The following is a 27,989-nucleotide window of genomic DNA, read 5'->3' on the forward strand; positions in this document are numbered from 1 at the left end:
GTTTTTCCCACATAATTTAAGCCACAAGGGCAGGTGAGCATATAGATAACACGCTCCGTAGAGCAGTTGATAAAGTTGTTTATTTTATAACATTTTTTACCTTCCGAGTCAGCAAAAGTGTCAGTTTTGTCTACATATTTGCAAATATGGCATTTGCCACATGCAAACATGCCTTTCACTGGCGGAAGGTCAGTCAGCCAGTTACGTTTTTTAGGTCTTTGGTATTCAGAGTGTACTAGCCTGTCTTTTAGGTTTGGTGCCCTTTTGGCCGTGAGGAGTGGTCTATCACCCAAAGTTACCAAGGATTGGAGCATCGGCTAAAATGTGCCAATGTTGGTTGAGAATATTTTTAATTTGGTCCCGTTGTGCTCCGTAACGGGTGATTATTCTTAGTGGAGTGGATTTCATATTTTTTTGATGATTGTTTTGGCCTGTATTGTGGGTTTGTACTCTATTTTTAGTCAAAAGTTCACCCTTTGCTGTCTGGAAGGCTCTCTTTTTAGCTCTTTTGATAGAGGTATGTGAGTAGCCTCTGTCACGGAACCTTCCATATAGTTCCCGTGACTCGTTCTTGAAATTCTCCAAATCAGAAGTTTCGCTTTATACGTAGAAACTGACCGACGGGAATTCCTTGTACTAGGGATTTTGGATGGTGACTAGAGGCCAACAGAAGTGTGTTGGCCGCTGTTTCCTTCCTGAAAGTTTACGTCTTAATTCTACCCTCCTCCGCATATATGGTAAGATCCAGAAACGGCAGTTTCATCAGGTCATAGGAAAAGGTAAGTCGGATGTTACGGTCATTGTCGTTAAGTTCATCAATGAAGAGAATGAGATCTTGGGGTGTGCCCCCCCATACCATAAACACGTCATCGATGTACTTCGGCCACAACATACAGGGGCTGAGGTACATCGGCGAGGAGTAAACAAGATCCCCCTCCCAGAGACCCAGGTGCAAACACGCATAAGAGGGGGCCCAGGGGGCTCCCATTGCCGTGCCTCTTATCTGTCGGTAGTTTATTCCCAAACATTGAAAACAGTTATGTTCAAGCATGAATTGGAGGATATCCCCAATAAATTCATTTTGTGGAGCAAGTAATGGAAATTTTGTTTCCAAAAAATGATAGACAGCCCTGAGTCCCCATTGATGTGAAATCGAAGTGTATAGCAACTCCACATCTATTCCCAATAGGGCCCCGGATGGGAGAGTGAAGTTCTCCAGTTTCCGAAGGACATCACAGGTGTCTTGAACAAAGGAAGGTAGATCCTGTACTAGTTCTTTTATCAGAGTATCCACATATTTTCCCACTCTTTCTAGGGAACCTTTTATGGCCGACACGATTGGTCGCCCTGGCGGTTTGGACATGGATTTGTGAAGCTTTGGGATCGTATAAAAAGTCGGGATATTGAACTCCCGCACAGTCAGATAGTCATATTCTTTTTTTGTAACAAGTTATTCCTCCAAAGCATACCTCAATTTGCAATTCGGATCTATCACTATCTCCTGGAAAGGATTGGAAGTAAGCCTCTGATATGTAGTTTCGTCTTGTAAAAGACGTAAAGTTTCTCCTTCATATAGGGTCTGTGATAGAAGGACCGTGTTGCCCCCCTTATCACTACTTTTGATTATAATGTCAGTGGCCATGTGCCAATGTCAGATGTTATCCCTCATTAAACAATTGTGATCCATACCTACATAGCAACCAATGACCTGCGTTTTTCAACTATGCGATTTTGAAATCCATATACATTGCTGCTTTACAAGTTTGAGTGGAAGTTACTTGTTGAACATGCTTTGATGCTATCCCTGATTAATCAATTGTGATCCATACTTACATAGCAACCAATGACCTGCGCTTTTCAATCTGTGCGATTTTGAAATCCATATGCATTGCTGCTTTACACATCTGAGTGGAAGTTATTTGATGAACATCCTTTAATCGATGTTATTCCTGATTAATCAATTGTGATCTATATCTACATAGCAACCAATGACCTGCGCTTCTCAATCTGTGCGATTTTGAAATTCATATGCATGGCTGCTTTACAAGTTTGAGTGAAAGTTACATGCTGAGCGGAACTTCCTATGCATAATCACCGCTGGCTAATCTCATCTATATCACAGTGACTTTTGTCTCTATTCAGTTACCAGGCCTATCTGCGGTGAATATACAACAATCAGATTGAACTGTGTGTGTGAGATGGGTGACTGATGTGTATGGCTGGATTTGCTATGCACAACGGTGTTCCATTAAGACCTTCTTGTCTTAATTTTAATTACATGTGTCTGGAGGAGGGATTTGGGATTTTTTTCATTATTTTAGATAAGTATTTTTGCAAGTATTTATTTGTTTTTGTACAATTAATAAAGTTAAATTAGTCCTTTACACTTTCTGTATCCTTTCTGAAGAATACCTTTCGGGACATTTGTCCCTATCTTTTTTGACTATATATGCTTTTGTATTCAGGGGATCGCCACCCGGTGGCCTTTGCCTACACACAGGGAATGGTTCTTTTCTAAGTTTATACTAACAGGTCTAGTGTTCGATGGCATGGGTCACTACCCACCTCACCGAGACCTGCCCTATAGGACTTTCCTCTAGATGAGCTTGGTCTCCATTTTTTTGGTGCCCATTGACAATTGCCTTTGACCTTTCATTCTAGAACTGGGTTTTTACTCTGGTTAGTGGCTATGAGGAAAGAAAGACTCCGTGTTTATAGAAAAATCTTCTCACTACTATCCCAATCAGTCACTAGTCACTAATAAAGCAGTTTATGTCAAGTTTAATATTCAAACCCTCGGGTGCCAGCATGTGTCAGGTATAAATCCATTTGGTTTCCCTCTTGGGAAGGTCCCTCAACTTTTTGGTTGATTTTTATAAACGCAGGGAATCCTTGGTAGGTGTTTTTTTAATATAAAATTTATATAAATGTTATTTAGCTCATTAATTATATTTTTTATACACGAATTGAGAATGGTTTTATATTGTAAAGTGTTCTTTTTAGATTTTCTGTTTTTTTACGTTTTTTGTCATCTCTGATAGTTGATTTGACAATTATACCCTCTTCTATATCTACTTTTTCCTCTTATTGAACTTGTAATTGCTGAGTTAGTTAGTTTTAATTGTGCCATGTTATTTGGCATAGTAGGGGTTAATTACACAGAGGAACAAGCACGATAAGATAATTACACATATGTATAAGTGTGGTAAGATGGAAACAGTTTCTATTTCGAGGCTGTCTGAGAAAATTGAGTACTGTCCGCGATACTTTTTTTATTTGCACCAACATACATTTTTTCAGGACAAGCTTTCAGGGTAGTAAGTACTTGGACCTTGAAGAAAGGGACATACCCCGAAAGCTTGTCCTGAAAAATTGTATGTTAGTGCAAATAAAAAAAGTATTGCGGACAGTACTCAATTTCCTCTGTTAGAATTGCACTAATATGGCTACAATCACATCAAGTATGATGGAAGAGGCTGTCTGACAAACCCAGTGGTTTCCTGTTGGCAAGGAACTAGTTAATGCTGAGGAGGAGGAGGGTATATAAGTCTGGCTGCTGGGGCATGTAGATGAGGTTAGAAGTGACAAAACACGTCGGGGCATGGCTACACGGCGACTAGAAGTGATGTCTAAGCCAGAACCGGAAGTGACGTGGCGGGTACGTCCAATGGTTCTGGAGGTGGTGAAATAGCTGAGTTAACACTGTACTCTATATCTGATGCCATTATCCACTACTGATGAGCTTATTTTTGTTCTGTAAGAGGCTTCTTATCAATAAATTGTGGTTGTTTTGGTAACTGTACCATTGGAGGCTATTCCTTTCTCTTTGATATCATTTGTGGTGATCAATGAGCCGAATGCAGGAATGATCTGGTGATGAGATGCCCGGAAATTGAGGTGTATTGTAATTAAAGTGAATTATGCTAGTCATGAGAATGGCTGGCATATATTTCCAGGGAGTTTTTTCCTGAAGGGAGAGGAATCTCATGAGCACACACAGTGGTAGACAATTTGGGAAGAAATAGCACTTTTTCTCTGCATTATAATGGACTATTTGAGGACTCCTTTATTATGATGTTTATGCACTTTACTGATAAATTATGATATTTTGGGTCACAGAACTACTGTGAACTTGAGGTGTACCCTTAGTCTGTGCACCTTTAATTCATTATTGCATGCAACTGCAGTGGGGGCATGGACAGAAGGGGGAGACAGAGAACAGCAGGACCAACCAGGTTTTTTGAAGACTACAGAAAACAAGTGAGTATGACAGCATGTAATACAGCATTTATTGGTCGTTTTAAATTGTGTGGGTTTAATGACACTTTAAGAGACAATAGGCATGTAATATCTATGAGAAAATCTGGTTAGGAAATCTGAAACATTCACATATCTCAGTAGCAGTGTTAATTTTGACGTCAGATTTTGATTCATTTTTAGTCATAGCCTTTTGAGTCATTTTAGTTTTAGTAGTATTATATGCAAAATCTCCAGTACATTTTAGTAATGGGTTTAGTTAAATTGTAATGCATTTTGAAGGCATTTCTCTAGAATTGACAAACTCTTTATATACTCCTGGAGTAAAAATGTACTAGCATGTTATTGTTTATGGTATTAAGGTATACTACAGACACAGATTTAGCCATTGTGATATATAACCTCTTTATAAATAAAACCTAGTTTCATAAACAAACAATATTGTTTTTTGACAAACAGAAGTGCATCTTTAACCCCTTCCCGACCTAAATTGCCAGGAGGGCATCCATGTATGTCGTCCTGTGCTCGAGCGGCCTGCGCGTCACCTGCGGGACATGCACTGCGCGTTCTACAGTAATCAAGTCAAGGCGACTTGGCTGATCATAGATCGGAGTAAGGGGCCGATCCTGACCCCTTACCACATGATCAGCTGTCAGAGAATGACAGCTAATCACGTGATGTAAACAGAGCTGATAATCAGCGTGAGGAGAACCCCCCCTCATTTACCGGCTACTGTCAGAGGGACATCAGTCCCTCACACAGAGTCACTACCACCTCATCTGTGCCCACCAGTGCACAACAGTGCTGCCGATCAGTGCCACCTATCAATGCCTAACAGTGCCACCTATCTGTGCTGCCAATCAGTGCTTTATCAGTGCTGCCCATCAGTGTTACCTACCAGTGCCACCTATTAGTACCCATCAGTGCCAGCTATCAATGTCACCTATCAGTGCCCACCAGTGCCACCTTATCAGTGCCCATCAGTGCAGCCTCATCAGCGCACATCAATGAAGGAGAAAAATTATCTGTTTGCAAAATTTTATAACAAACTATGAAAATGTGTTTAGCAAAAAATAAAAACCCCAATAGTGATTAAATACCACCAAAAGAAAGCTCTATTTGTGTGAAAGAAAAAAAAGATAAAAATATCATTTGGGTACAGTGTTGCATGACCTTGCAATTGTCATTCAAAGTGTGATAGCACTGAAAGCTGAACATTGGAATGGGCAGGAAGGGGGTTTAAGTACCCAGTAGCAAGTGGTTAAACAAAATAAATAAAAAGATGGTAAACTCTATTGGCTGTAATGCCATTGCACATATTACCTGATTATATTACCAACATTAAAGATTATTAAAGATTAGCCTTTTTCTTAATTTATTTTTCTTTTAGCAGCTTAGTAAATTCCCCCTACTTATGAAAAATGATATGTGGATCTTGAAGAACTCATTTAATAAAAACAAGCAATTATAACAAATATATTATCATCAGAATAATGTTTGTTGCCTTTTTTTAAGCCCAGGTAGGTTGACTACTAAGGAGCCAAAAAAGTGAAAAGAAAGAAAAAAAAGGATATATACTGTATAGAAGTTTATAGATTTATATTTTCTTTGAGCCATGCAAGGTCAATGTATTTTACAAATGTTTGTACAGGTATCAGTTATGTTTTGTCTAGTTGTCCATATCAATCACTGTAGTAGGAATCAACACATTGGTGAAAAGAAACAAAATCTAAGATAGGTACGGCACGTACAGGAGGGCGGATGAGGATAATATGCCAAAGAAGCATGTAAAAACCTGATCTTGAAAAAAGGAACACCCCCATTTGGAAAAGTATGTTAAAGCATTTATGGTTAACAATGCGTTTATCAGACACATCCTCTGAGATGAAGGAGTTGAATAAATGACAAGCTGAAAAAAAAAAAAACTTTACTTAACATGCACAGTATGTAATTTTCACAGCACACTTTTCCATACTAGTTTTATGTGTTGTTGGACAGTCTCGTATACTCATAGAAAAATTTGCTTTTGTCTCTATTTAAATTAATACATTTTTGGTAATATAGGTAACTAGTCTAGAATGACAATTTTACCTAGTATCCCCCTGAGTAAATACTACAGCCAGCCTGTTTTGAGGCATCTTCCTGCCCAAGTAGGAAGAAGTCAGACTCCTTGTGAATATGTCTCTTGAAAAGTAGAAGTTATTAGGCTACAAGCATTTATATATTCTCAAATGCTTAACAAGCAGTAAAAGCTTTAAAACAACCCCTAACTGAATTCTGTAGTGTAGATGCAGACACTGGAGTAATTAATCTTCAAACTTCAAAGAACAGCAGTGAAGTCTTTTAAAGTAACAAACTCTGGTTTAAAAAAAAAGTACATTCTATTTAAGCATGTCTTGTAATGGTCACGTGATAGTTTACGTTTTTGGGGTTGTATTCGATATGTGCAAAGAGAGATCACACAAGTACTTTTAATAAATGTTAAATGTATAAGTAATGACAGATAAGGATATTAGAAAAATAGGATTTTTATAACAGCTTACCTGCAAAATCCTTTTCTTTTGAAGTACATCACGGGACACAGAGGTTAGCGGTAGGGGTCCCATGGACCCTACCTCCACATCCAGACCTTCTCTCGCAAGGGCCAGTATCCCATCTTGCCTTTCAAACGCTAAATTTAACGGCTTGGCTATTGAGACCCACATTCTGAGGAAATGTGGGCTGACAGGTTCAGTGGTATCTACTTTGGTTAATGCAAAGAAGCCTGCCTCCATAATCATGTATTATGGAGTCTGGAAAGCATATGTCTCCTGGTATGAAACCAGTGGATGGCACCCCAGGAAATAGGTCATAGGTAGAATCCTTGACCTTCTGCAGATGGGGTTAGAAATAAAGCTGGCCTTGAGTACTTTCAAAGGACAGGTCTCGGCCTTATTGGTATTTTTTTCAACGACCACTTGCTTCACATTCTCTGGTTCGTAGCTTTATTCAGGGAGTAACGCAGCTTAATCCTCCGGTTAGGTCACCCCTGAACCCTTGGGACTTGAATTTAGTTCTGTCGGCAGTACAAAAACAGCTTTTTTTGAGCTGATACGACATATTCCCTTGGTCCTTTTTTTGACAAGGAAACTAGTTTTTCTGGTAACCATATCTTCTGCAAGAAGGTTATCAGAGTTGGCTGCTCTTTCTTGTAAAGAGCCATATTATTATTATTTACAATGACACTGCTGTGTCATTATCGGATTGGATCCTGACAGGACAGCTCCGCAAATTAAACGCTCAGGCCCTCGGGACCAAGCGCCCTGCCCGAATCTGTAGAATGTTAATGGACAAGGTCATTTCTGATTTGGACCACTTCTTCTTGGACAGTTATCTCTTTCAGGACTGCTCCCCAACCTAAAAAAGTTTGGCATATGTTGTTACCACTTCCCAGTTAACTGTAGGAAGGATTTTTCCCTTTGCAGTTTTTTGGTTATTAACCATAAACTGAGGCTTCGGCGCACCTTTGAAGTCAGACACATTGGAAAATCTAGAGCTTGAACCCTCTTGTTCCAAGCCGATCAGATACCGTTTTGAAGCAGTCTCGAATGAAACTGAGCATAAGGAACGGCCTCGAATGAAGCCACCATCTTTCCCTCATGCAAGCTGAATAAAAGGATTCATCTTGCCTCGACCACTTTAATCAGTTCCCTTATGGCACTGTTCTTTGCCTGGGGCAAGAATTTGCACTTTTACATGCCAGACCAATAAACAAATGCTGTGGGTTTTCAAGTCACTGCACTGTCCAAGTAAGGAGGTCAAACAACATTCCATGAGTAGCTGTCTCCAAAAGAACTCTAAATTATAACATCAGTCAATTTTGTTAATAGCTAATAGCCATGCAAAATGGGAAAGGATGCTTGATGCTTAAAAGACCAAAAAGTAGTCACAATTCTAGGACAGTGAGACTTGACTGGAGAGGGTGGAATCTGATCCTTAAGAACATACGTTTATGATGGTCTGCATGAATTACCTAGAAATGATGGCTTACCCTTACGGGGGTCAATCTGGGATTGCAAAAGGGATTCTGAGAGTAGCAGTGACTGAGAGATAAACCTTAAGAGCCCAAAACACAACAAGACAAAGGAGAGAAATGTCCTTTTTGAGGAACTGGAGCCAGACAAAAGGAAAGGAGAATAATGTCCTTGTTGAGGTGCCAGGGCCTCAACACCACCTTGTACCTATGCAAAACCAGAAGGGCTACTTCTAGGATAAGGTAAGAAGACACTCACAGCGGTAATAGCTACAATCCTTGTGGGTGAGAGTAGAAATGAGGCTGAAATGCAGAGAGAACCAGATTTGAATCCTAAATGGTCACAGGGGAATGGTGAACTCTCTAAATCAAGGGTTGCCATCAAAGGGCCTGTTGCATCTGTGAGACTTGATGCCCAGAGAAACCCACCCTCCCTTACATCACAGTGCAACCCCTTTACCTTGTGCTGCTGCAGGGAAGAAGCTGGGGCAGAGCTGAGAAGCAAAAAGTGCAGGGTCTGAAGGAGGGCTCGAGTAAGCTGTCAACGTTTGCGGAATGCTGAGACTAGGGGAGGTGGAGATGAGGGGTTGCTGGGGCTGAACAGGGAAGCACAGGTTCTGTGGGAGGAGTTCTGTCCTTCTCTCTATTGCCAACTGCTGAGCCAATGTGGGGGTGGAGATAAAAGGGGGTGCCACAGCTGCAGGAAAGGTGTGAGGACCACATGAAATGAGGCCCGCAGGCCTTGTGTTTGACACGTGCTCTAAATCAAGGAGGGCAGAAAACTGGTCCCTGAAAGTCCTGAGAGACAAACGTTAGTCAAGACCTAGCTGCAGAAAGGGGAGGTTTTGTCTCACATAAAACTGTCTAGGACAGAACCCTAAGATCAAAACCAAGTGAAGTAGCCCTTCTAGTGGTTAGCATCGAAAGAAACACATATTCAGAGTTGTCCTGCCTAAAAAAAAAAAAAATAACTATGGACTTCAAACACCCATGTTGTTAAAGCCAGCAACTGTGAGGTAAAAAGGCAAATCAAGACTCCATGACAAACAAAGCCCCTGCACCGACAGGATGCCCAGAACTCCTCCCTAGCCCAACAGGCTGGAATCCATTGCGAAGATCCTCCAAAAACCAAGTAGGAAGGACTTCTCCAATTTAGAGTCAGATTCCTGAGCCACCAAGCCAGAGGCAATCTGGTCTTCGGTGCCAAACAAATTGATCTGACCAGGGACTGATTGACTTGTAATAAAACCTTGCTGCGTTGTAGAGGTCTGGAGTTAAGCTGGGAAAATGAAATTGCCTTGAAAGAGGCCTAGGATTCTTATGCAAAAATGAAGAGTCAGGCAACTCCTGGACTGGAGAGTTCAAATGCCAGACTGGAAAGCCTGAAGTTTTTCATGTGATACGAACTCTCTGGCCTGAGCTGTGTCCAGGACTAAACCTAGACATTTGATATGAGTCAATTGATGCGATGATTACTAAAAATTTAGGATTCACCAAATAGCAGCAACTTCTTAACAGTCAAAGCCATGTTGTGCGACAGAGCCCACACTGACTGTTCATTTAGCAGGAATTTGCCACAATGGGGATGACATCCAAGCTGGATCAATGCAACTATGTATAAAAAAACATTTATACCTGGAATTCCTTCCTAAGCTAAATGCACTATTCAAGACATTGCAAGGGGTGCAATATTCCATGCAGCTTGATACATGAATATTCCCATGAAATCTTCTTTACTGTATCCGTAAACTTAATTATGCTACAAAATTCATATTGCCTCACAGCTTATAATATTTACAAGGAACATAAAAAGGCATTTAATGAAATAATTAGAGTTAAAGTAGAACTATAGGCAAAGTAAAGCCTTTTTTTTACATTTTGAATAGAGTACGGAAGGGTTATAACCCCTGTCAGGTTTTTTTTCACCATGTGTGTCCCATTGCAGAGATATACCATCACTTCCTATCCCATAGCCAAACAGGAAGTGAGAAGAAATCTCTGCAAGTTTCCCCATTGGAAGATTTCCCCAGTATTACTTTTTTGGGGACAACCAGTGTTAATTTTGGCAGCAAATTTCGATTTAGTTTTAGTCTTAGGACTAAAATGGCATTTTAGTTTTAGCCCCATTTTAGTCTTCTGCAATTGTTTTAGTCGTATTTAGTCGACTAAATCTCCAGTACATTTTAGTTGACTAAAATGTCCTACGTTTTAGTCGACTAAAATCTCCAGTATATTTTAGTCGACTAAAACTCATTTTAGTCATCTAATGGGTGTAATTCAATTGTAAGGCAAGTATATAATTTGCAAACTCATTATATACTGTTGGAGTAAAAAATCCAATATGTTATTTATTATTACATTGAGGTATAAACATGCACTACAGACCAGTGTTAATTTTGAAGTCAAATTTCAATTTAGTTTTAGTCTTAGTCTTTTGACTAAAATGGCATTTTAGTTTTAGTTCCATTTTAGTCTTTTGACTAAAATGGCATTTTAGTTTTAGTCATTTCAGTTGTTTTAGTTTTAGTCGTATTATAGTCGACTAAAATAATATTCATTTATTCGACTAAAATGTTTTAGTCGACGAAATTAACACTGGGGACAACCCAAAAATTGGGATTTTCTTTTTCTTTCGCTTTCAATGGTAATAGTAAACAGGATAAAGAGAGAGGGTGAATCTCCTAAACAGGATACAGACAGCAATAAAAAGTGTTCTAATCCCTCTGCACTCCAGCCAAAACTAAAATTGCCTTTAGTTATACTTTAAAGCTTTATTTCAAAGCTAAAAACTTTTAATCTCCACTGTTCTAAATCCTTTGCATCTATTAAATACTTTGTCGTAGGCGTCCTTTGGCAGTTGGCACCCAAAACAGCTACAATGGAAGGTCAAGTGCCCGTTATAACAGGATGATGTCCATAGAGAGCCAGCCAGTCAGGAGTTCTGCCCTTTGACAGAGAGTAGGTGTGCTGCTGCACGTTACCAGCAAAAAAAGAGCACTGATTCATTTTAAAGTGTAGAAAAAACATATTTTACTATTCATTAGTCAGGACAATATAAGATGGTTGCTGTTTGGTTGCTATGCCATACAATACTTGCCTTACTGTATAAGCTTGCTTATGGTGTTAGGGGGTGCAATGAAAAAAATGTAAACAAAAAAAATATACCTTCTTTTGCATCCTTTTCTTTTTGCGCTTCCAATGCATCATTTTCTTTTTTTCTTTTGGCTGCATTTAGCTCCCGTTTCAGCTGACGAGCTTCTTTTCGTAGTTCTTCACTGAAAGAAAAAAAAATTAAAAAAATTATACACAACCAATAACTCAAAAGAATAGAATGAAAACACAGATTGCTGACTATTATTAATGCAAACCTGTTCTTAGGATATACTTACCATACTTTCTCTGTCACAGGGGAACTCCATAGCTTAAAGGGGTTGTAAACCCTCAAGGTTTTTCACCTTAATGCATTAAGGTGAAAAACCTTTTGTGCTGCAATCCCCCCCCCAGAGCCCCCCTATTTCTTACTTGAGCCCGATCATTCCAGCGACAAGGACAAGCACAGCAACTCCAGCCGCTGTCTCGGGTCCTCATTGGATAGATTGATAGTAGCAGGAGCCATTGGCTCCCACTGCTGTCAATCAAATCCAGTGACAGGGGGTGGGCCCAGTCCTGCTGTCTGTCAATGGACGCAGCAGCAGGACTTGGGAGCGTACCGCACGAGTGACCCTATGGAATGCGGCTCCCTGTGGGGGCACTCGAGAAGAGGAGGAGCCAGGAGCGTCGCGGGGGGACCCCAGAAAAGGAGGATTGGGGCCGCTCTGTGCAAAACCCTTGCACAGAGGAGGTAAGTATAACATGTTTGTAATTTTTTTTAAAACTAAGTAAGCTATGAATACAACCATTTGTAACATACACTGAGCTTTTCTTTTTCTCCTGCCTGCTGAACAAAGCAGGAGAATGAAAGCAAGGCAAGTATCTGCTGCTGGGGAGGGCTAAATTGAACCAAACCTGTTCTTTGCCCCGAGTGCATTTAAAATGTTCACCTTTATATTTTTAATGTATTTTCTAGTTTTTTTTAATTGCATTTATGTGCTATACTTGTCTGTACGCAAGTACTGGCATACACCTAAATACAGCTGCACACAGCAATTCATGTCTATGGGAAGCTGAACACAGTACCTGGGCTTCTCATGTGGGGAAAATACACCCGACTTTACATTATAAAGGCTCAGGCACCCACACGCAAGACACCTTAAAGTACACCTGTCATGAGAAACGTATGTAGTTTGCCACTGGTGAATTTTCAAATTGAAACGTTTGGTTACCCAGCTGTCAAGTTGGCATTAGTGCTTTCTGGGTCACTGGCTTGGAGCACAAGTAATTCTCACACTTTTTGACATGTATTTAAAACATGCTCATTCCAGGTCTGTATTACAACCAGGAATAGCCAGTTCTTTTTTAAGCACCTCTCTGTACTGAGAGCTTATTCCAGGCACTCTGCAGCAGTATTTAACAAGATATTAGAAATGTGTATCCTCATTCATGCTGGAGCAATCTCAACCTCAATAAACAACCACCTAAGTTGGCCCAAAGAACAGGAAATATGGCTTTACTTTGGCTATGTACAATTACACTACAAGTATTTTTGCCCAGAGAAACTGAACCACAGTTAAGAATTAATCAGCTGCTATAGCAATAGCAGATACGTTTTTACATATTAAAGAAAAATTTCACCAGCCTACTCAAAAACAAACTCTGCCTTGTCGAGTTCTTGTCCATATAGGATATAATAAAAACACATACCTAATTAAATATTTATCCAGCACTGTCTTACGTACACCCAAAACTTACACATTATTTGTTTACTTCCCTGCTGCCATCTTGAATTTGGGAGTCTGCTGTCACTTCCTAATATTCATTAATTATGGTTTACGCATGTCTTATTGTCTTAGTGAATGATTTACATCACAACTTCATTGTTACTTCCTAATATTCAGGTAGTGACAGCTATCTCCTTATTCCATTGAAATGGCAAAGATGGCAACTTAAAAAAGAGTTATGTTAACCACTTACAGACCGGACGATTTGGCTGCTTAACCACTTGCCGCCCGGTGCGGCTCTCGTTCTGGATGGACGTCATATGACGGCCTTCCAGAACGACCGCTCTCACACGCCCGTGGGGGTGTGCATTGTGGTGATCGGTGGTGTGTCAGTCTGACACACCGCTACACCGATCTCGGTAAAGAGCCTCTGACGGAGGCCCTTTACCACGTGATCAGCCGTATCCAATCACGGCTGATCACGATGTAAACAGGAAGAGTCATTGATTGGCTTTTCCTCACTCGCATCTGACAGACGCGAGTAGAGGAGAGCCGATCGGCTGCTCTCCTGACGGGGGGGGGGGGGGGGTCTGTGCTGATTGTTTATTAGCACAGCCCCCCTTCGGATGCCCACCCAGAACCATCAGGGATTGCCACCACACTGGACCACCAGTTATGCCAACCTAGACCACCAGGGAAATCACAATCAGTGCCCAGGCAGCTGCCAATCAGTGCCAATCCCCAATGCCTGCCAGTGCCATCAGTGATGGCTATCAATGCCACCTCATCGGTGCTGCCATATCAGTGCCCGTCTGTGCCACCTTATCAGTGCCCATCAGTGAAGGAGAAAACTTACTTATTTATAAAATTTTATAACAGAAACAAAAGAAAGTTTTTTTTTTTTTTTCAAAATTTTAGATCTTTTTTTATTTATCAAAAAAGAAAAAAAATGCAGAGGTGATCAACTACCACCAAAAGAAAGCTCTATTTGTGGGAAAAAAATTATAAAAATTCTGTTTGGGTATAGTGTAGCATGACCGCGCAATTGTCATTTAAACAGCGACAGTGCTAAAAGCTGAAAATTGGCTTGGGCAGGAAGGGGGTGTAAGTGCCTGATATTGAAGTAGTTAATGACCAGGACATTTTTTGCGATATGGGGCCCATTGACATTTATACAGCAATCAGTGCTATAAAAATGCACTGTTTACTGTGTAAATGTCACTGGCAGGGAAGGGGTTAACACTAAGGGGAGATCAAGGGGTTAAATGTGTATTCCCTGGGTGTGTTCTAGCTGTGAAGGGATAGGACTGACTAGAGGAAGAGACATATCGTTTTTCCTACTTAGTAGGAACAAACAATATGTCTCTTCTCTCCTGACAGAGCAGGGATTTGTGCATTTACACACACAAATCCCTGTTAGTGCTCTCGTGCACACGATCGCACATGGAGGGCAGCGATCACGCCCGGTGTCAGCCGGTCGGCAAGTGGTTAAGAAAAAAATATTATTACAAAATATGTGATTATGTCAACTGAGTTGGTAAAGACTAAGAACTGGGAAAGTTGAGAAAGAAGGTGAAGGTTTGCTTTAAAGTGACACTAAACTCTGGTTTAAAAAGATATTTTAAGTATGTATACGTAAGGCGGAACTAAAGTCCTGCTGTAAAAAACTGCATGCAGGCAGGCTTTTATTGCAGAAGAGACAAGGGGTGCGCATCTTCACTGGCCTCACAATTAGATTTGATTACGATTATCCTGTCCACGATTTGATTACGATTATCCTGTCTACGATTCGATTCGATATCATGATGCATCACGATTACTTCGCACAGTTTTCATCCAAAAAATTCAAGCAATCAGAAGAACTCCAATTTTTACATTTTATCTGTTCTTAAAAAAAAAGACAACACTCCCTGCATGTAGAAACAAAGCAGACAACTTAAAGAGGAGCTCCAGACTGCCCCCAAATGACTACAGGACATGGTCAGACTGCAGACAGGATACAAGAGAGGGTCAGAGACTGCGGACATGCTCCAAGAGATGGTCAGAGACTGCAAACCTACTACACGAGATGGTCAGAGGCTGCAGACCTACTACACGAGATGGTCAGAGGCTGCAGACCTACTACAGGAGATGGTCAGAGGCTTCAGACATGATACAAGAGAGGGTCAGAGACTGCGGACATGATCCAAGAGATGGTCAGACACTGCAGACCTACTACAGGAGATGGTCGGAGGCTGCAGACCTACTACAGGAGATGGTCAGAAGCTGCAGACATGATACAAGAGAGGGTCAGAGACTGCGGACCTGATACAAGAGAAGGTCAGAGACTGCAGACATGATACAAAAGATGGACAGAGACTGCGGACAATGTCCCCATAACGTCCCCCCAAACGCCAATGTATGCCATTTCATTAATTATGGTTTATGCATGTCTTATTGTCTTAGCGATTGATTCACATCACAACTTTATTGATACAAAAAAAAAAAAAGGTATCAATGAAGTTGTGATGTGAATCAAACACTAATGCCGTGTACACACGGTCGGACTTTTCATCTACAAAAGTCCAACGGACGCCGATGGACTAAAGCTGGCTGGTAATCCGATCGTGTGTGGGCTTCTCCGGACTTTCAGCAGACTTTTTCAGCCTCAAATCCGACGGACTTTAGATTTGAAACATGCTTCAAATCTTTACGTCGTAACTACGACGGACCCCGAAATCCGCTCGTCTGTGTGCTAGTCCGACGGACAAAAACCCATGCTAGGGCAGCTATTGGCTACTGGCTATGAACTTCCTTATTTTAGTCCGGTGTACGTCATCACGTACGAATCCGTCGGACTTTTGTGTGGTCGTGTGTAGGCAAGTCCGTTCGTTAGAAAGTCTGCTGCAAGTCCGCCGAAAGTCCGCCGGAAGTCCGCCGGAAGTCTGTCGGACAGGCTGTCGGACTTTTGTAGACGAAAAGTCCGACCGTGTGTACGCGGCATAAGACAATAAGACATGCATAAACCATAATTAATGAAATGGCATGGTCACTTTAATATTTAGCGCTACCATCCAGTTTATTATTTTATTACGGTCATAATTTGGCAAATTTGCACATAATGGTGCATCAGATATGCACTGGTTTACCGCTGCAGCCTATGAGGAGGACAAGCGCGGACATCCAGTATTCTTCTGGCTTGCTCGGGTCTCCCACTGCCCGCAGCAGCCTGTTGTGAGGAGAACAAGCACGGGACACTGGCTTAGGTCTCCCGCAGCAGCATGTGTGATAGTGAGCCGAGGAGGAGGAAGACTCTCTGGAGACCGGGAGTCGGGGACACTCGCTCCTCTCCTGTAGCAGCCAGCTAAACACACAACAACGCGGCTGGGGATGACATCAGCGGGAGGCAGGAAAAGAGGGTGCGGCTAGCTCCCATGGCTCAGTTCGGCTCAGTGTGGAGAGGCGGGGCACAGCGCCTTTCAGCTCCAATTAGAGAGGCAGGGCACAGTGCGGCGCGCAGATGATGTTCACACACAAAAATCCCCGTTCCTGCTCATGCACGCGATCGCGCTTGCCGGCCACGTGCATCGGGTCCCCTGTCGTGCAGCAGGCGCCCGCCTGCTATGGCTCTTAAAGGAGCCGCAGTATATATATATATGGAGATTCATGCAGCAGAGCCATTCTGCTGCTGTAAATATACAGCAGGCGGTCGGGAAGCGGTTAAGTAAAACCCTGCCTTTACCAAGATGGCTGCCTCCACACAGAAACTGTGCACAATAAGGCATGATAAGTCAGTAATGAGAAAAGAACTGCTGCAGGGAGCCTATAGGCAATACTAGTGACTAGTCCTTTGTCTTCTGTTTTCCTTTTTGGGGCACAGCTTTCAAATTACAGTTCTTTTTTTAAGACGGCAGTTCCTTAAAAGGTTGTAAACCCTCGTGTTTTTTCACCTTAATGCATCCTATGCATTAAGGTGAAAAAACTTCTGACACTGACCAGCCCCCCCCGTTTTACTCACCTGAGCCCATTCATTCCCATGGCGGAGACTTGCTCTACCTCTGCCCGTTGTCTAAGGTCTTGATTAGATAGATTGATAGCAGCACAGCCATTGGCTCCCGCTGCTGTCAACCAAATCCAATGACACGGGAGCCAGGGGCGGGGCCGAGTCCGGCATTCTGTGTCTATGGACGCAAAAGCCGGACTCGGGAAATCGCCTGCACAGGGACCCCCAAGGAGAGCGCTTCTCCTAGGTGGTTTCCAGATGCGGGAGGAGCTGATAGCACCGCCGGGGGTCCCCAGAAAAGGAGGATTAGGGCCACTCTGTGCATAACTAACTGCACAGTGAAGGTAAGTATGACATGTTTGTTATTTTAAAAAAAAAAAAAAAAAAAAAAAAAAACACGAGGGGTTACAACCCCTTTAAAGAATTCCAGAGGGGGCGTGACCGGATGTGAGCCGTGGCGGACGTCTCAAGAGGAGCTACGGAGAATCCTACCTTTAATCCTCCTCCATCCGACTGCCTACATGCCCAGAGAGGCCACCACATGACTCATCCTCTCCAGCCTGCTGCCGAGCATCCTCCCCGGGGGCTATTTGCTGGTCGGCCGGCGCCTCTGGCGAGCATCGCGGCTTGCGGCCTAGTCCGGACTACACGAGGCCCTTCCAAAGCCATGGCGGGCCCTGCACCTCCTATTTGCTGCCGGGCGGGCCGCTTCATTCTCCAATCCTGCTGCAGCTGGGGATCCGTGCATTGAGCGGCTGGCGCGGAGGCCGCGGCCTTCAGTGTCCCCACGATCCGCCATCTTGTCTAGGAGGCCAGATTCCCCTATACCAACAGCACTGTGATGTGCAGGCTGCGCTCCTAGCTCCCTCCTACTGCTCCTGCCTCCCTTGGGACCCGGCTGGATTAAGGGGGGGCAGCGGTGCGGGCGGATGGTGCCCACAGCCCTGAAACCATAACTTCTCTGGCTTCTACATCATCCTCCTGTCCCGTGGCCTAGGTAAGTGTCTGCTGACATTCTAGGAGTGACTGGCCACCCTGGCTGCTGGATGTGCGGAGTGACAACCCGGGACCCTTGATATGAATGGCTGACTGACTTATCCCCCAAAGAACTTCCTATCCCAGAGCCACCCCCTGCAAGGAGACAATAGGTGGTGCGGGGTGATCAACCCCAGCTCAGTGGAGTTACTATTCTCCCCTTCAACCTTATGGGCCCTAAAAACAAAGGTGCAAACAAAACCATGCCAAGACGCCCACCTCCTATCCCAGTTCCGCAGCCGGGCGCCTATCTTGTAGGGAGGCTGCAGGCCTTACTATCTGAGCTAGCTAAGGAGCCTAGGATATCCCTGAACGCAGTTCCTCCTGCCCCCTCCACTCAAGATGGTACCGCTGCAATCTTGGCTGCCATTGAAAACAGCAAAGCATCCATGCTCGTAAGAATAGATCATCTTACGAAAGAAAGTAATCTCATAAGAAACTATCTGAATAAAATCAGGGGTTGGCTGACCGAATCAGAATACAGAATATCTGCCACTGAGGACCTCACAGCAACTCACACCAATACAATAGCTGACTTACAACGCACAATACAAATGCTTGTCACTAAATCAGATAACGCAGAAAAGAGGGCGAGGTGCTACAATGTCCGTGTTCTAGGTCTCCCTGAGGGTGAGGAGGGCGACAGGCCAGCTGAATTTGCAGAAGGGTTCTTTAAGAACTTGCTAGGCTTTGCAGATGTCTCCCCAACCTACGTTGTCGAGCATGCCCACGGGTCAAGCAATCCCTGGTGCAAATCCCCAAACCTTTCTTGTTTGTTTTTTCAACTACAGAGATTGTGATAGAATTCTCTCCGAGGCTCGTAGACACCCCCCCACACTTCCTTGTGGAGGCTCCTCCATCCTACTGTTTCTGGACTTTTAGCCAAGATGCAGCGTAAGCAGAAAACCTTTAACGAGGTCCATAAGCGCCTACGAGAAAAGAACAATAAATACAGCATGATGTATCCTAGCTGTCTCAGGATCCCACATTATGGCTTAGTTTGTTTCTTTGACTCCCCGGCCGACGCGGATGACTGGCTGAATACCTTGGGATGAGCAAGTTACACTAATTCAACTGTATGAGTCGCTTTTAAGAGTTGCTCTGGATCTGGCATCTACCATTAAGATCCACTATTTTGGCAATTCTGTATCCAGCTCCTGGTCCCAAGATGGCTGATCACCTTACACCCATCCGGTTCCTGGTTGAATCTTTGTTACTCTCGTAATGACACTCCAACTGCCCCTTGTTATTGTTAGGTTTGCTCCCTGGGGCATCTACATTTGTCCTTTGGCTCTACTGGAAAAGCTTTTCTTCACTGAGTTACTGGAAGTAAGCAGTCATTATAATCCTAGTTAGGTTATACTCCCTTTTTGGTTCCTTTTTTACTGGAGCTACCCCGCTAGTTCAGTGTTAAGTTACGCACCTAACCCCTCAGGTTCTGCCTTCCTGAAGAGACTTCAGTGGCTTTACCACTGCTGCACTACGGGACTTCTTCAAGGAAGATTGACGTTTAATTAGTTCCGTGTATCAAACTCACTGGCAAAATTGTTGGGGGTCGCTGGTCGGTAGGGAGTTTGCCAAGTTTACAATGTTTATGTTTTTTGGTAACCAATTGCCTTGCTTAACGTTTATCCTCATCTGCTGGAGTGCCCTCATCGAGGTTACTTTCCTAAGTGCTGTTGCCCATAGGTGTGACGGCTCCCCTGGAGGGCGGGTCCCCTTTCCTTCCTTTGGGTTGGTATCGGGGCCCCTCCTTTACATCCCGGTACCCTGTACCCATCTGCATACCTAATATAGTACCCCCATTGAGTTAAAATTAGTTTCTTGGAAAATAAGGAGTCTCAATAATAAATGTAACCACTTGCCAACCAGCCGCCATCATTTTACTGCAGCAAGTTGGCACAATCCCGTGAGTCATTGTAGCTATACGTCGGCTCGCGGTGACGGGATAGCATGCGCGCGCACGTGCCTGCTGTACTGCGGGGGTGTCGATGCTCGTGGCAATGACCGCTGACCGCTGGGCATGAGAGGCAGAACAGGGACGTGTGTGTGTGTGTGTGTGTGTGTGTGTGTAAACACACAAATCCCTGTTCTGTGAGGAGTGATAGATTGTGAGTTCCTAATAGCTAGGAACCACGATCTGTCATTTCCTCTAGGTCAGTCCCCTCCCCTACAGTTAGAAACACACACAGGGAATGCAGTTAACCCCTTGATCGCCCCCTAGTGTTAACCCCTTTCCTGTGAGTGAAATTTTTACAGTAATCAGTGCATTTTTATAGCACTGATCGCTGTATAAATGTCAATGGTCCCAAAAATGTGTCAAAAGTATCCGATGTGTCCGCCATAATGTCGCAGTCCTGATTAAAATCTCAGATCACCGCCATTACTAGTAAAAAAAAAATAATAATAAAAATGCTATAAATCTATCCCCTATTTTGTAGAGGCTATAACTTTTGCGCAAACCAATCAATATACGCTTATTGCGATTTTTTTTACCAAAAATATGTATTAGAATACATATCTGCCTAAACTGAGAAAAAAAGGGGGTTTATTTATTATAGCAAAAAGTACAAAGTATTGTGTTTTTTTCAAAATTGTTGCTATTTTTTTGTTTATAGCGTAAAAAAGAAAAATCGCAGAGGCGATCATATACCACCAAAAGAAAGCTCTATTTGTGGGAAAAAAAGAACGTTGATTTTGTTTGGGTGCAGCATCGCACGACTGTGCGATTGTCAGTTAAAGCGACACAGTGTGGAAACGTAAAAATGGCCCGGTCATTCAGCAGCCAAATCTTCCGGGGCTGAAGTGTTTAAAAGAGCCCTGATGTTCAAATTCCTCAAATTTCACAAACCACATATTCTCTTCTTACAGGAGACTCACCTCCTGGGGAATAAAATTCTATCCCTCAACAGAGCATGGGTGCAACAAGCATTCCACACCACTTATTCTAGTTGTGCCAGGGGGGTCGCCATTCTTCTACCTAAATCTCTTGCTTACAAGGTCATACACGTATGTTTAGATCCGGGAGGCAGATGCATCATTTTAGTTTTGAAAATTGGTACTGTGAAAATAGGATTTTTTAAAACAGCTTACCTGTAAAATCCTTTTCTTTCGAAGGACATCACGGGACACAGAGCCACAGTAATTACTGATGGGTTATATAGGTATCACTGGTGATTGGACACTGGCACACCCTATCAGGAAGTTCAACCCCCTATATAATCCCTCCCCCTTGCAGGGATACCTCAGTTTTGTAGCCAAGCAATATAGTGTATTAGAAGAGGGGTGGGACCTCTGTGTCCCGTGATGTCCTTCGAAAGAAAAGGATTTTACAGGTAAGCTGTTTTAAAAAATCCTATTTTCTTTCTCGAACATCACGGGACACAGAGCCACAGTAATTACTGATGGGATGTCCCAGAGCAATGCTACCTGAGGGGGGGGAACCACGACCAAGTAGGGTGCAATCAGACCTGAGGACCCTGTACCGCTGCCTGCAGCACACTACGCCCAAAGGCGATATCCTCATGCCTTCTCACATCCACCCGATAGAATCTGGTGAATGTATGAACTGAAGACCAGGTTGCGGCCCTGCAGATTTGAGCCATAGAGGCCCGGTGATGCACTGCCCAAGAAGCACCAATAGCCCTTGTGGAATGTGCCCTGATCTGAAACGGAGGAATCTTCTGTTTCAAACCGTAAGCTTGAATGATCAACTGTCGAATCCATTTAGAAATGGTAGCTTTTGACGCTGCCTGTCCTCTATTGGGACCCTCTGGCAGCACAAACAAAACATCCGTCTTGCGGATCTGAGTAGTTGCCCCTAGATAGGCCTTAACTGCTCTTACTACATCCAACGAATGTAGAGATCTCTCTTCCGGAGAACAGGGATCTGGAAAAAAGGAAGGTAGAACAATGTCTTGGTTTAAATGAAAATCAGAAACCACCTTCGGTAAAAAACTAGGATGAGGGCGTAGTACCACTCTATCCTTGTGTATAATCAAATAAGGCTCCTTACAGGAAAGAGCTGCTAATTCTGATACTCTTCTAGCAGAAGAGATGGCCACCAGAAAAATTAATTTCCTTGTCAACAAGACCAAAGGAATCTGACTTATTGGTTCAAAAGGCCGTTTCTGTAACACAGCCAGGACCAAATTCAAGTCCCAGGGGTTTAGGGGCGCTTTAACCGGAGGATTAAGACGCATCACCCCCTGCATAAAGTTTCGGACCAAAGAATGCGAAGCAAGTGGCCGCTGAAATAATACTGATAAAGCAGAGACCTGGCCCTTGATGGTACTCAAGGCCAGCTTCATCTCTAATCCCATCTGTAGAAAATCAAGGATTCTACCTATGACATATTTCCTGGGATGCCAACCTCTGGATTCACACCAGGTTATATAAGCTTTCCAGACTCTATGATAAATCATCCTGGAAGCTGGCTTCCTTGCATTAATCAAGGTAGATATGACAGGACCTGAGAGCCCATGACTCTTCAGAACGTGGGTCTCAATAGCCAAACCGTCAAATTTAGCGTTTGTAAGGCAGGATGGAACACTGGACCTTGAGATAACAGGTCTGGGCGTTCCGGTAGTGTCCACGGGGAACCTACCGTCATCCTTACTATTTCTGCATACCAAGTCCTTCTGGGCCAAGCGGGGGCCACCAGAAGTACCGACTTCCTTTCCTGCCTGATCCTGTGAAGGAGTCGTGGTAGTAGCAGAATAGGCGGGAATGCGTAAATCAGTGAGAACCGATGCCACGGAATCACCAACGCATCCGTCCCGCATGCAAGAGGATCTTTTGTCCTTGCCACAAATCTGTCTATCTTTTTGTTGAATCGGGATGCAAAGAGATCTACATCTGGAACCCCCCATCTTTGGCATATGACCCAAAAGACGTCGGGATGCAGAGACCACTCCCCTGGAAGTAACTGCTGGCGACTTAGATAGTCCGCCTGCCAATTCTCTATTCCCGGGATGAAAACTGCCGATATGCATGGCACATGCATCTCTGCCCAGACTAAGATCTGGTTCACCTCTTTTTGAGCAGCTCGGCTCCGGGTGCCTCCCTGATGATTGACATAAGCCACTGCTGTGGCATTGTCGGACTGGATCCTGACCGGACAACCCTGTAGCCTGATAGTCCAGGCTTTTAGAGCTAGATGTATCGCCCGGATCTCCAGAATGTTGATGGGTAAGGTCCTCTCTGTCTTGGACCATACTCCTTGGACCGCAGCCTGTTCCAGAACTGCTCCCCAACCTGACAGACTGGCATCTGTTGTTACCACCGTCCAGGTAACCGGTAGAAAGGATTTCCCCTTCTGCAGGTTTTCGGGTATGAGCCACCAATTGAGGCTCTGACGCACCGCATGCGACAGGTGCATCGGAAAGTCTAATGCCTGAACCTTCTTGTTCCAGGTCGACAGAATACTGTGTTGCAGCATTCTTGAGTGAAACTGAGCATAGGGAACTGCTTCGAATGAAGACACCATCTTCCCTAGTAGCCTCATACAAAGGCGGACTGAGGGACCCTTCTTGGTCCTTACTGTCAGAATCAGCTCTCTCAAAGCAGTGATCTTTGCCTGGGGTAGAAATATTTTCTCCTGGCTTGTATGTATAATCAGACCTAAATATTCCAGTCTTCTTACTGGTTTTAGGAAAGACTTTTCTAAGTTGAGGATCCAACCCAGGTGTTCTAGATACCTGACCGTGGTCCTCAAGTTTCCATTCAAAGAGGCTACCGACCGGTCTATCAAGAGCAGGTCGTCTAGGTATGCTATGACAGCTATACCCTGAGCCCTTAATCTGGCCAGAGGAGGAGCCAAGATCTTTGTGAACACTCGAGGTGCAGTGGCTATCCCAAAGGGCAGAGCCATAAACTGGAAATGGCGCCCTCCTACCTCGAAGCGCAGAAACTTCTGATGAGCAGGAAAAATGGGCACATGCAGATATGCATCTCTGATGTCTATTGATGCCAGAAATTCTCCTCCCTGCAGGGTGGGAACTACTGTTCGAATTGATTCCATGCGGAAGGATTGAATCCTTAGGAATCGGTTCAGATCCCTTAAGTCCAAAATGGGCCTGACATCCCCATTTGGCTTTTGGACCGTAAAAAGGTTGGAATAGAAGCCCAATCCCTGGTCCTTTGCGGGAACTATCATAATGACCTCCTGCGACAAAAGTCGCTCTAACGCTAGAAGGAGCGACTGCTTCTTCTCTGGGTCTCTGGGAACATTTGATCTGAGGAACCGAGGAGAAGGGAATTCCTGAAACTCCAGCTTGTACCCTAAGGTTACCGTGGAGACTACCCATCTGTCCTGGAAGTCCTCCTGCCAGAGCTCTGAGAATTGTCGCAGTCTTCCCCCCACTCGAGTGAGCGGGGGCGCCCCCTCATGCAGAGGTCTTAGTGTTTTGCCTAGTAGGCTTCTTTCCCCAGGACTTCTTTTGTCCCTGGGGTTGACTCTTGTCTCTGGACCCCGATGGAGGCGGCCGTCGAGACTGCCTGGAGGCTGAAGCCCCCGGCGCTGGGGAAAGAGTCCGTTTGAAAGAGGGACGCTTACTCTTCTTCTTGACAGGTAAGAGAGTGCTTTTCCCACAAGAGATTCTCTTGATATAGTTATCCAAGTCCTCTCCAAACAACCTTGCACCACGAAATGGAAACCCAGCCAGTAGCTTCTTACATGGTGCTTCGGCTGACCAATTTTTCAACCATAGGATTCTACGTATATGCACCAACCCCAGTGAAAGACGGGAGGTTTGCACGATAGAATCTCTAATGGCGTCAACCACAAAGCATAAGGCCGCTGGAAGGTTAGCAAACCCCTGGGCCTGCTGTTCAGGTAATACTTTGATGACCTGCTTAACATGGTCTCTTAAGTATTGACAGACTCCAATCGCTGCTATTGCAGGTTGGGCCACAGATCCTGCTAAGGAGAAAACATTCTTCAATAGGGATTCCATCCTTTTATCTACAGGATCCCTGAGCATCTGAGCATTGTCTACAGGACAAGTCAGGCTATTATTTATGGAGGAAATGGCGGCATCAATAGCTGGTATTCCCCACATTTTAATAAACTTTTCTTCCATCGGATAAAGTGTTGAAAACTTTCTCGGCGGAAAAAAACGTTTGTCTGGGTGATCCCACTCAGAATAAATAAGCTTTTCAAGTAAAGTATGAACAGGAAAAGCATGTGCTGCTTGGAAAGGTTTCAGTGACCCCAAAGCAGAAGAGGATTCTTTAGCAGTTTCAGGTATGGGCAACTTAAATGTGGAGCGGACCAATCCAGTGAGGATCTGCACTAAGACTTTCTCCTCTTGGGAAGTCGCAGAGGGTCCCTCTCCACCTGAATCCTCCGAAGAGGAATCATCCATCCCATCCTGATCCTCTGAAAGGGATTCATCTCCTTTATCCCAGAGCTCCTCTGTCTGAGGGTCTTGGGGAACAGAGGAAGGCCTAGTGCGTTTTCTTCCACTGAGTGAAGACGTAATCACGGCCATTAATCTTTCCTCTAGACCATTAATGGTTGAGGAAAAAACCTCTTGTGTAATATATACAGGGGCTGAAGTGCCAGAAGCAGGTGTAGCCCCTGACCCCGATGGCTCTCCCTGGCTAGCCGTCCCTGGCCCATCTTTAGGGGGGAAGGATGCTGCCGACAGGGGGCCCTCAGAACCTGAACGAGATCCCCTAGTGTCTCTGGTTCCTGGGGTGCTTGAACCTCTTCTACCCATAGTGCAAAGCAACAAGGTGTGAGGTATACAAATGAACACTGTCCGCTGAGCGATGTAGTCTGGCTAAAAGCCTTGCTACCCAATGCTCAGTCTGGTGTTACTTCAGTAAATGCTGCCTAGGAGAATGCCTGTGTCCCACCTTACATGCGACCGTCAGCTCTGTGTCTCTCAGAAGGCTGAGTGCACCTGTACAGAGTGCCTTTAATAGCCTGCAGCTGGCCTGAGTGGGAGTCTAAACACTCTGTGCTGACATCCCCCCCCCTCCTCTACCGCCTCCCCCCCCCTCTATTTTTGAAAAAAAAAAACGAGCGCTTCCCGCACTGCCGACTCTCCTGTCATGCTCTGGAGAAAAGGCTGGGGATTGGGGGGGGGGGGGGGAGGAGGGAGACTGGTAACAAGATTTGCCTGAACGGCTATCTTCAGAGATGGTGGCCATTAGGCCACAGAGCCCGGGTGGTATAACCACTTTCTAGACCCCTGTGGCCCCTCTCTAGCCTGGGGGGGAACATTCAAACATGAGAAATCCCCCCATCCACCTTACCTGCTTGCAGCCTGCTTGATACGCTGGGACATACACAGCGATTACAACACCTGAGCAGCATGTGTAGGTTTGTGCTCTTGGCAGCCCCCGGTGGTCACAATAGGCATAGCATGCATTTACCTTAAAGGAGAAAAGCCACTAGAACTCAAAAATTCTGTGGAATCTCCTCTTACCTTATCCAGCCGCAGGGTGCCGTTTACACAGACCCAATCTTCACCTCTCACGGTGGGCTCCGTTTGAAAAAACCGTCAGAGACTGGGGCCCCCATCAGTAGGGGGATCCAACAGTTCTGGGACCATAAAGCACCTCGCCAGAAATTAGGAAGTTTAAAGCCATTTTCTGATCTGCGGGGTCCAGCTCTCTAAAAAGAGAAGCATTACGGGTAAAACCTTGTTTCTTCGGACACGAGGCCCGGGTACCATTCAATTCGGCCATGAAAAGACACTTTGAATGGATCCGGTTCGCCTGGCTTGCCCCAGTATAGGATCTTAGGATATTCCCTTTGGAGCTCAGCACAGGACATCTTTACACGTCCATCACCTAAGACACTGGCGTAAAAACTGAGGTATCCCTGCAAGGGGGAGGGATTATATAGGGGGTTGAACTTCCTGATAGGGTGTGCCAGTGTTCAATCACCAGTGATACCTATATAACCCATCAGTAATTACTGTGGCTCTGTGTCCCGTGATGTTCGAGAAAGAAATATGCATTTGTCAATGTTTATATCCCCCCCACCCTTTTCTCCTGGCATACTGTACACCATCCAGGAAAAATTGGCATCATTACAGCTCACTAGAGTTATTTGGGCTGGGGACTTAATGCTGTCTTGCATGCTGACTTGGACTCCTCCAATCCCCAGCGGGCATCCAGTCTGGACCTTGAGTCCTGGGCTCACACCTTTGACTTGACAGAGATCTGGAGATATAAATTCCCTCTAGACCGTTTTTACTCTCATTACTCTGCCTCACGCATTGATTTGGCGTTTGGCTCGAGACTTATGCTTTCTGCTATTCGGGATGCTTCCTATCTGCTGGCTAGCATTTCGGACAATTCCCTGATGGAGATTACTGTACAGGTAGGAGTGGGTAGATCCCCAGGCGCCTGCAATCTAAATGGGTTAATAATGAGAGGGTACAGGAGCTGCTGCAGGACTCGGGTCCTCACTACTGAGAGGTGAATGAATCCACGGCATCCCCTCAGTTGGTGTGGGATGCCTTTAAAGCTTTTACCTATGGTCAATTTATTTCAGCCATTAAAAGTGCAAGAGTCGAATATAACTCACAGTTGTCCTTGCTGGAGCAGGCCTAGTCAGAGAAATTTATCTCCTCCCCTATAGGGGACAATTACTCTAAGCTTGCACAGGCTCGTAGGGACCTGGAACTTCATCTCACCTCCCTCACTCACGCAGATGCTGCCTTACAGGCTGGCAGGCTGTTTGAGTCTGGGGACAAAAATGCCAGGTTACTGGCAAACCTTGTTGCTGACTGCTGATGGTTGTTCCCGAACTGCTTTTGGACACTGGAGAGTCTATTACCAACACCTCAGAGATATTACATGAGTTTCAACGTTTTTTCAATCCTTATATCACCAGGGCCCTTCTCTAGACCTCTCATCCTTGTTA

At 44.3% G+C, this 27,989-nt stretch overlaps 1 protein-coding gene across 1 annotated transcript in view; it reads right to left on the reverse strand.

The window, feature by feature from the left end:
* CWC27 (CWC27 spliceosome associated cyclophilin) overlaps positions 1-27,989 on the reverse strand; it is a gene marked incomplete at its 5' end in the record, with an annotated part of 272,255 nt that overhangs the window by 114,737 nt on the left and 129,529 nt on the right. The window contains 1 exon segment of the mRNA XM_073623567.1: positions 11,435-11,544. Within this exon segment, the coding sequence (XP_073479668.1) occupies positions 11,435-11,544 (110 nt within the window).

This window comes from Aquarana catesbeiana, linkage group LG01 (genome assembly GCF_042186555.1).
Source record: "Aquarana catesbeiana isolate 2022-GZ linkage group LG01, ASM4218655v1, whole genome shotgun sequence".
Lineage (NCBI taxonomy): Eukaryota > Metazoa > Chordata > Amphibia > Anura > Ranidae > Aquarana > Aquarana catesbeiana.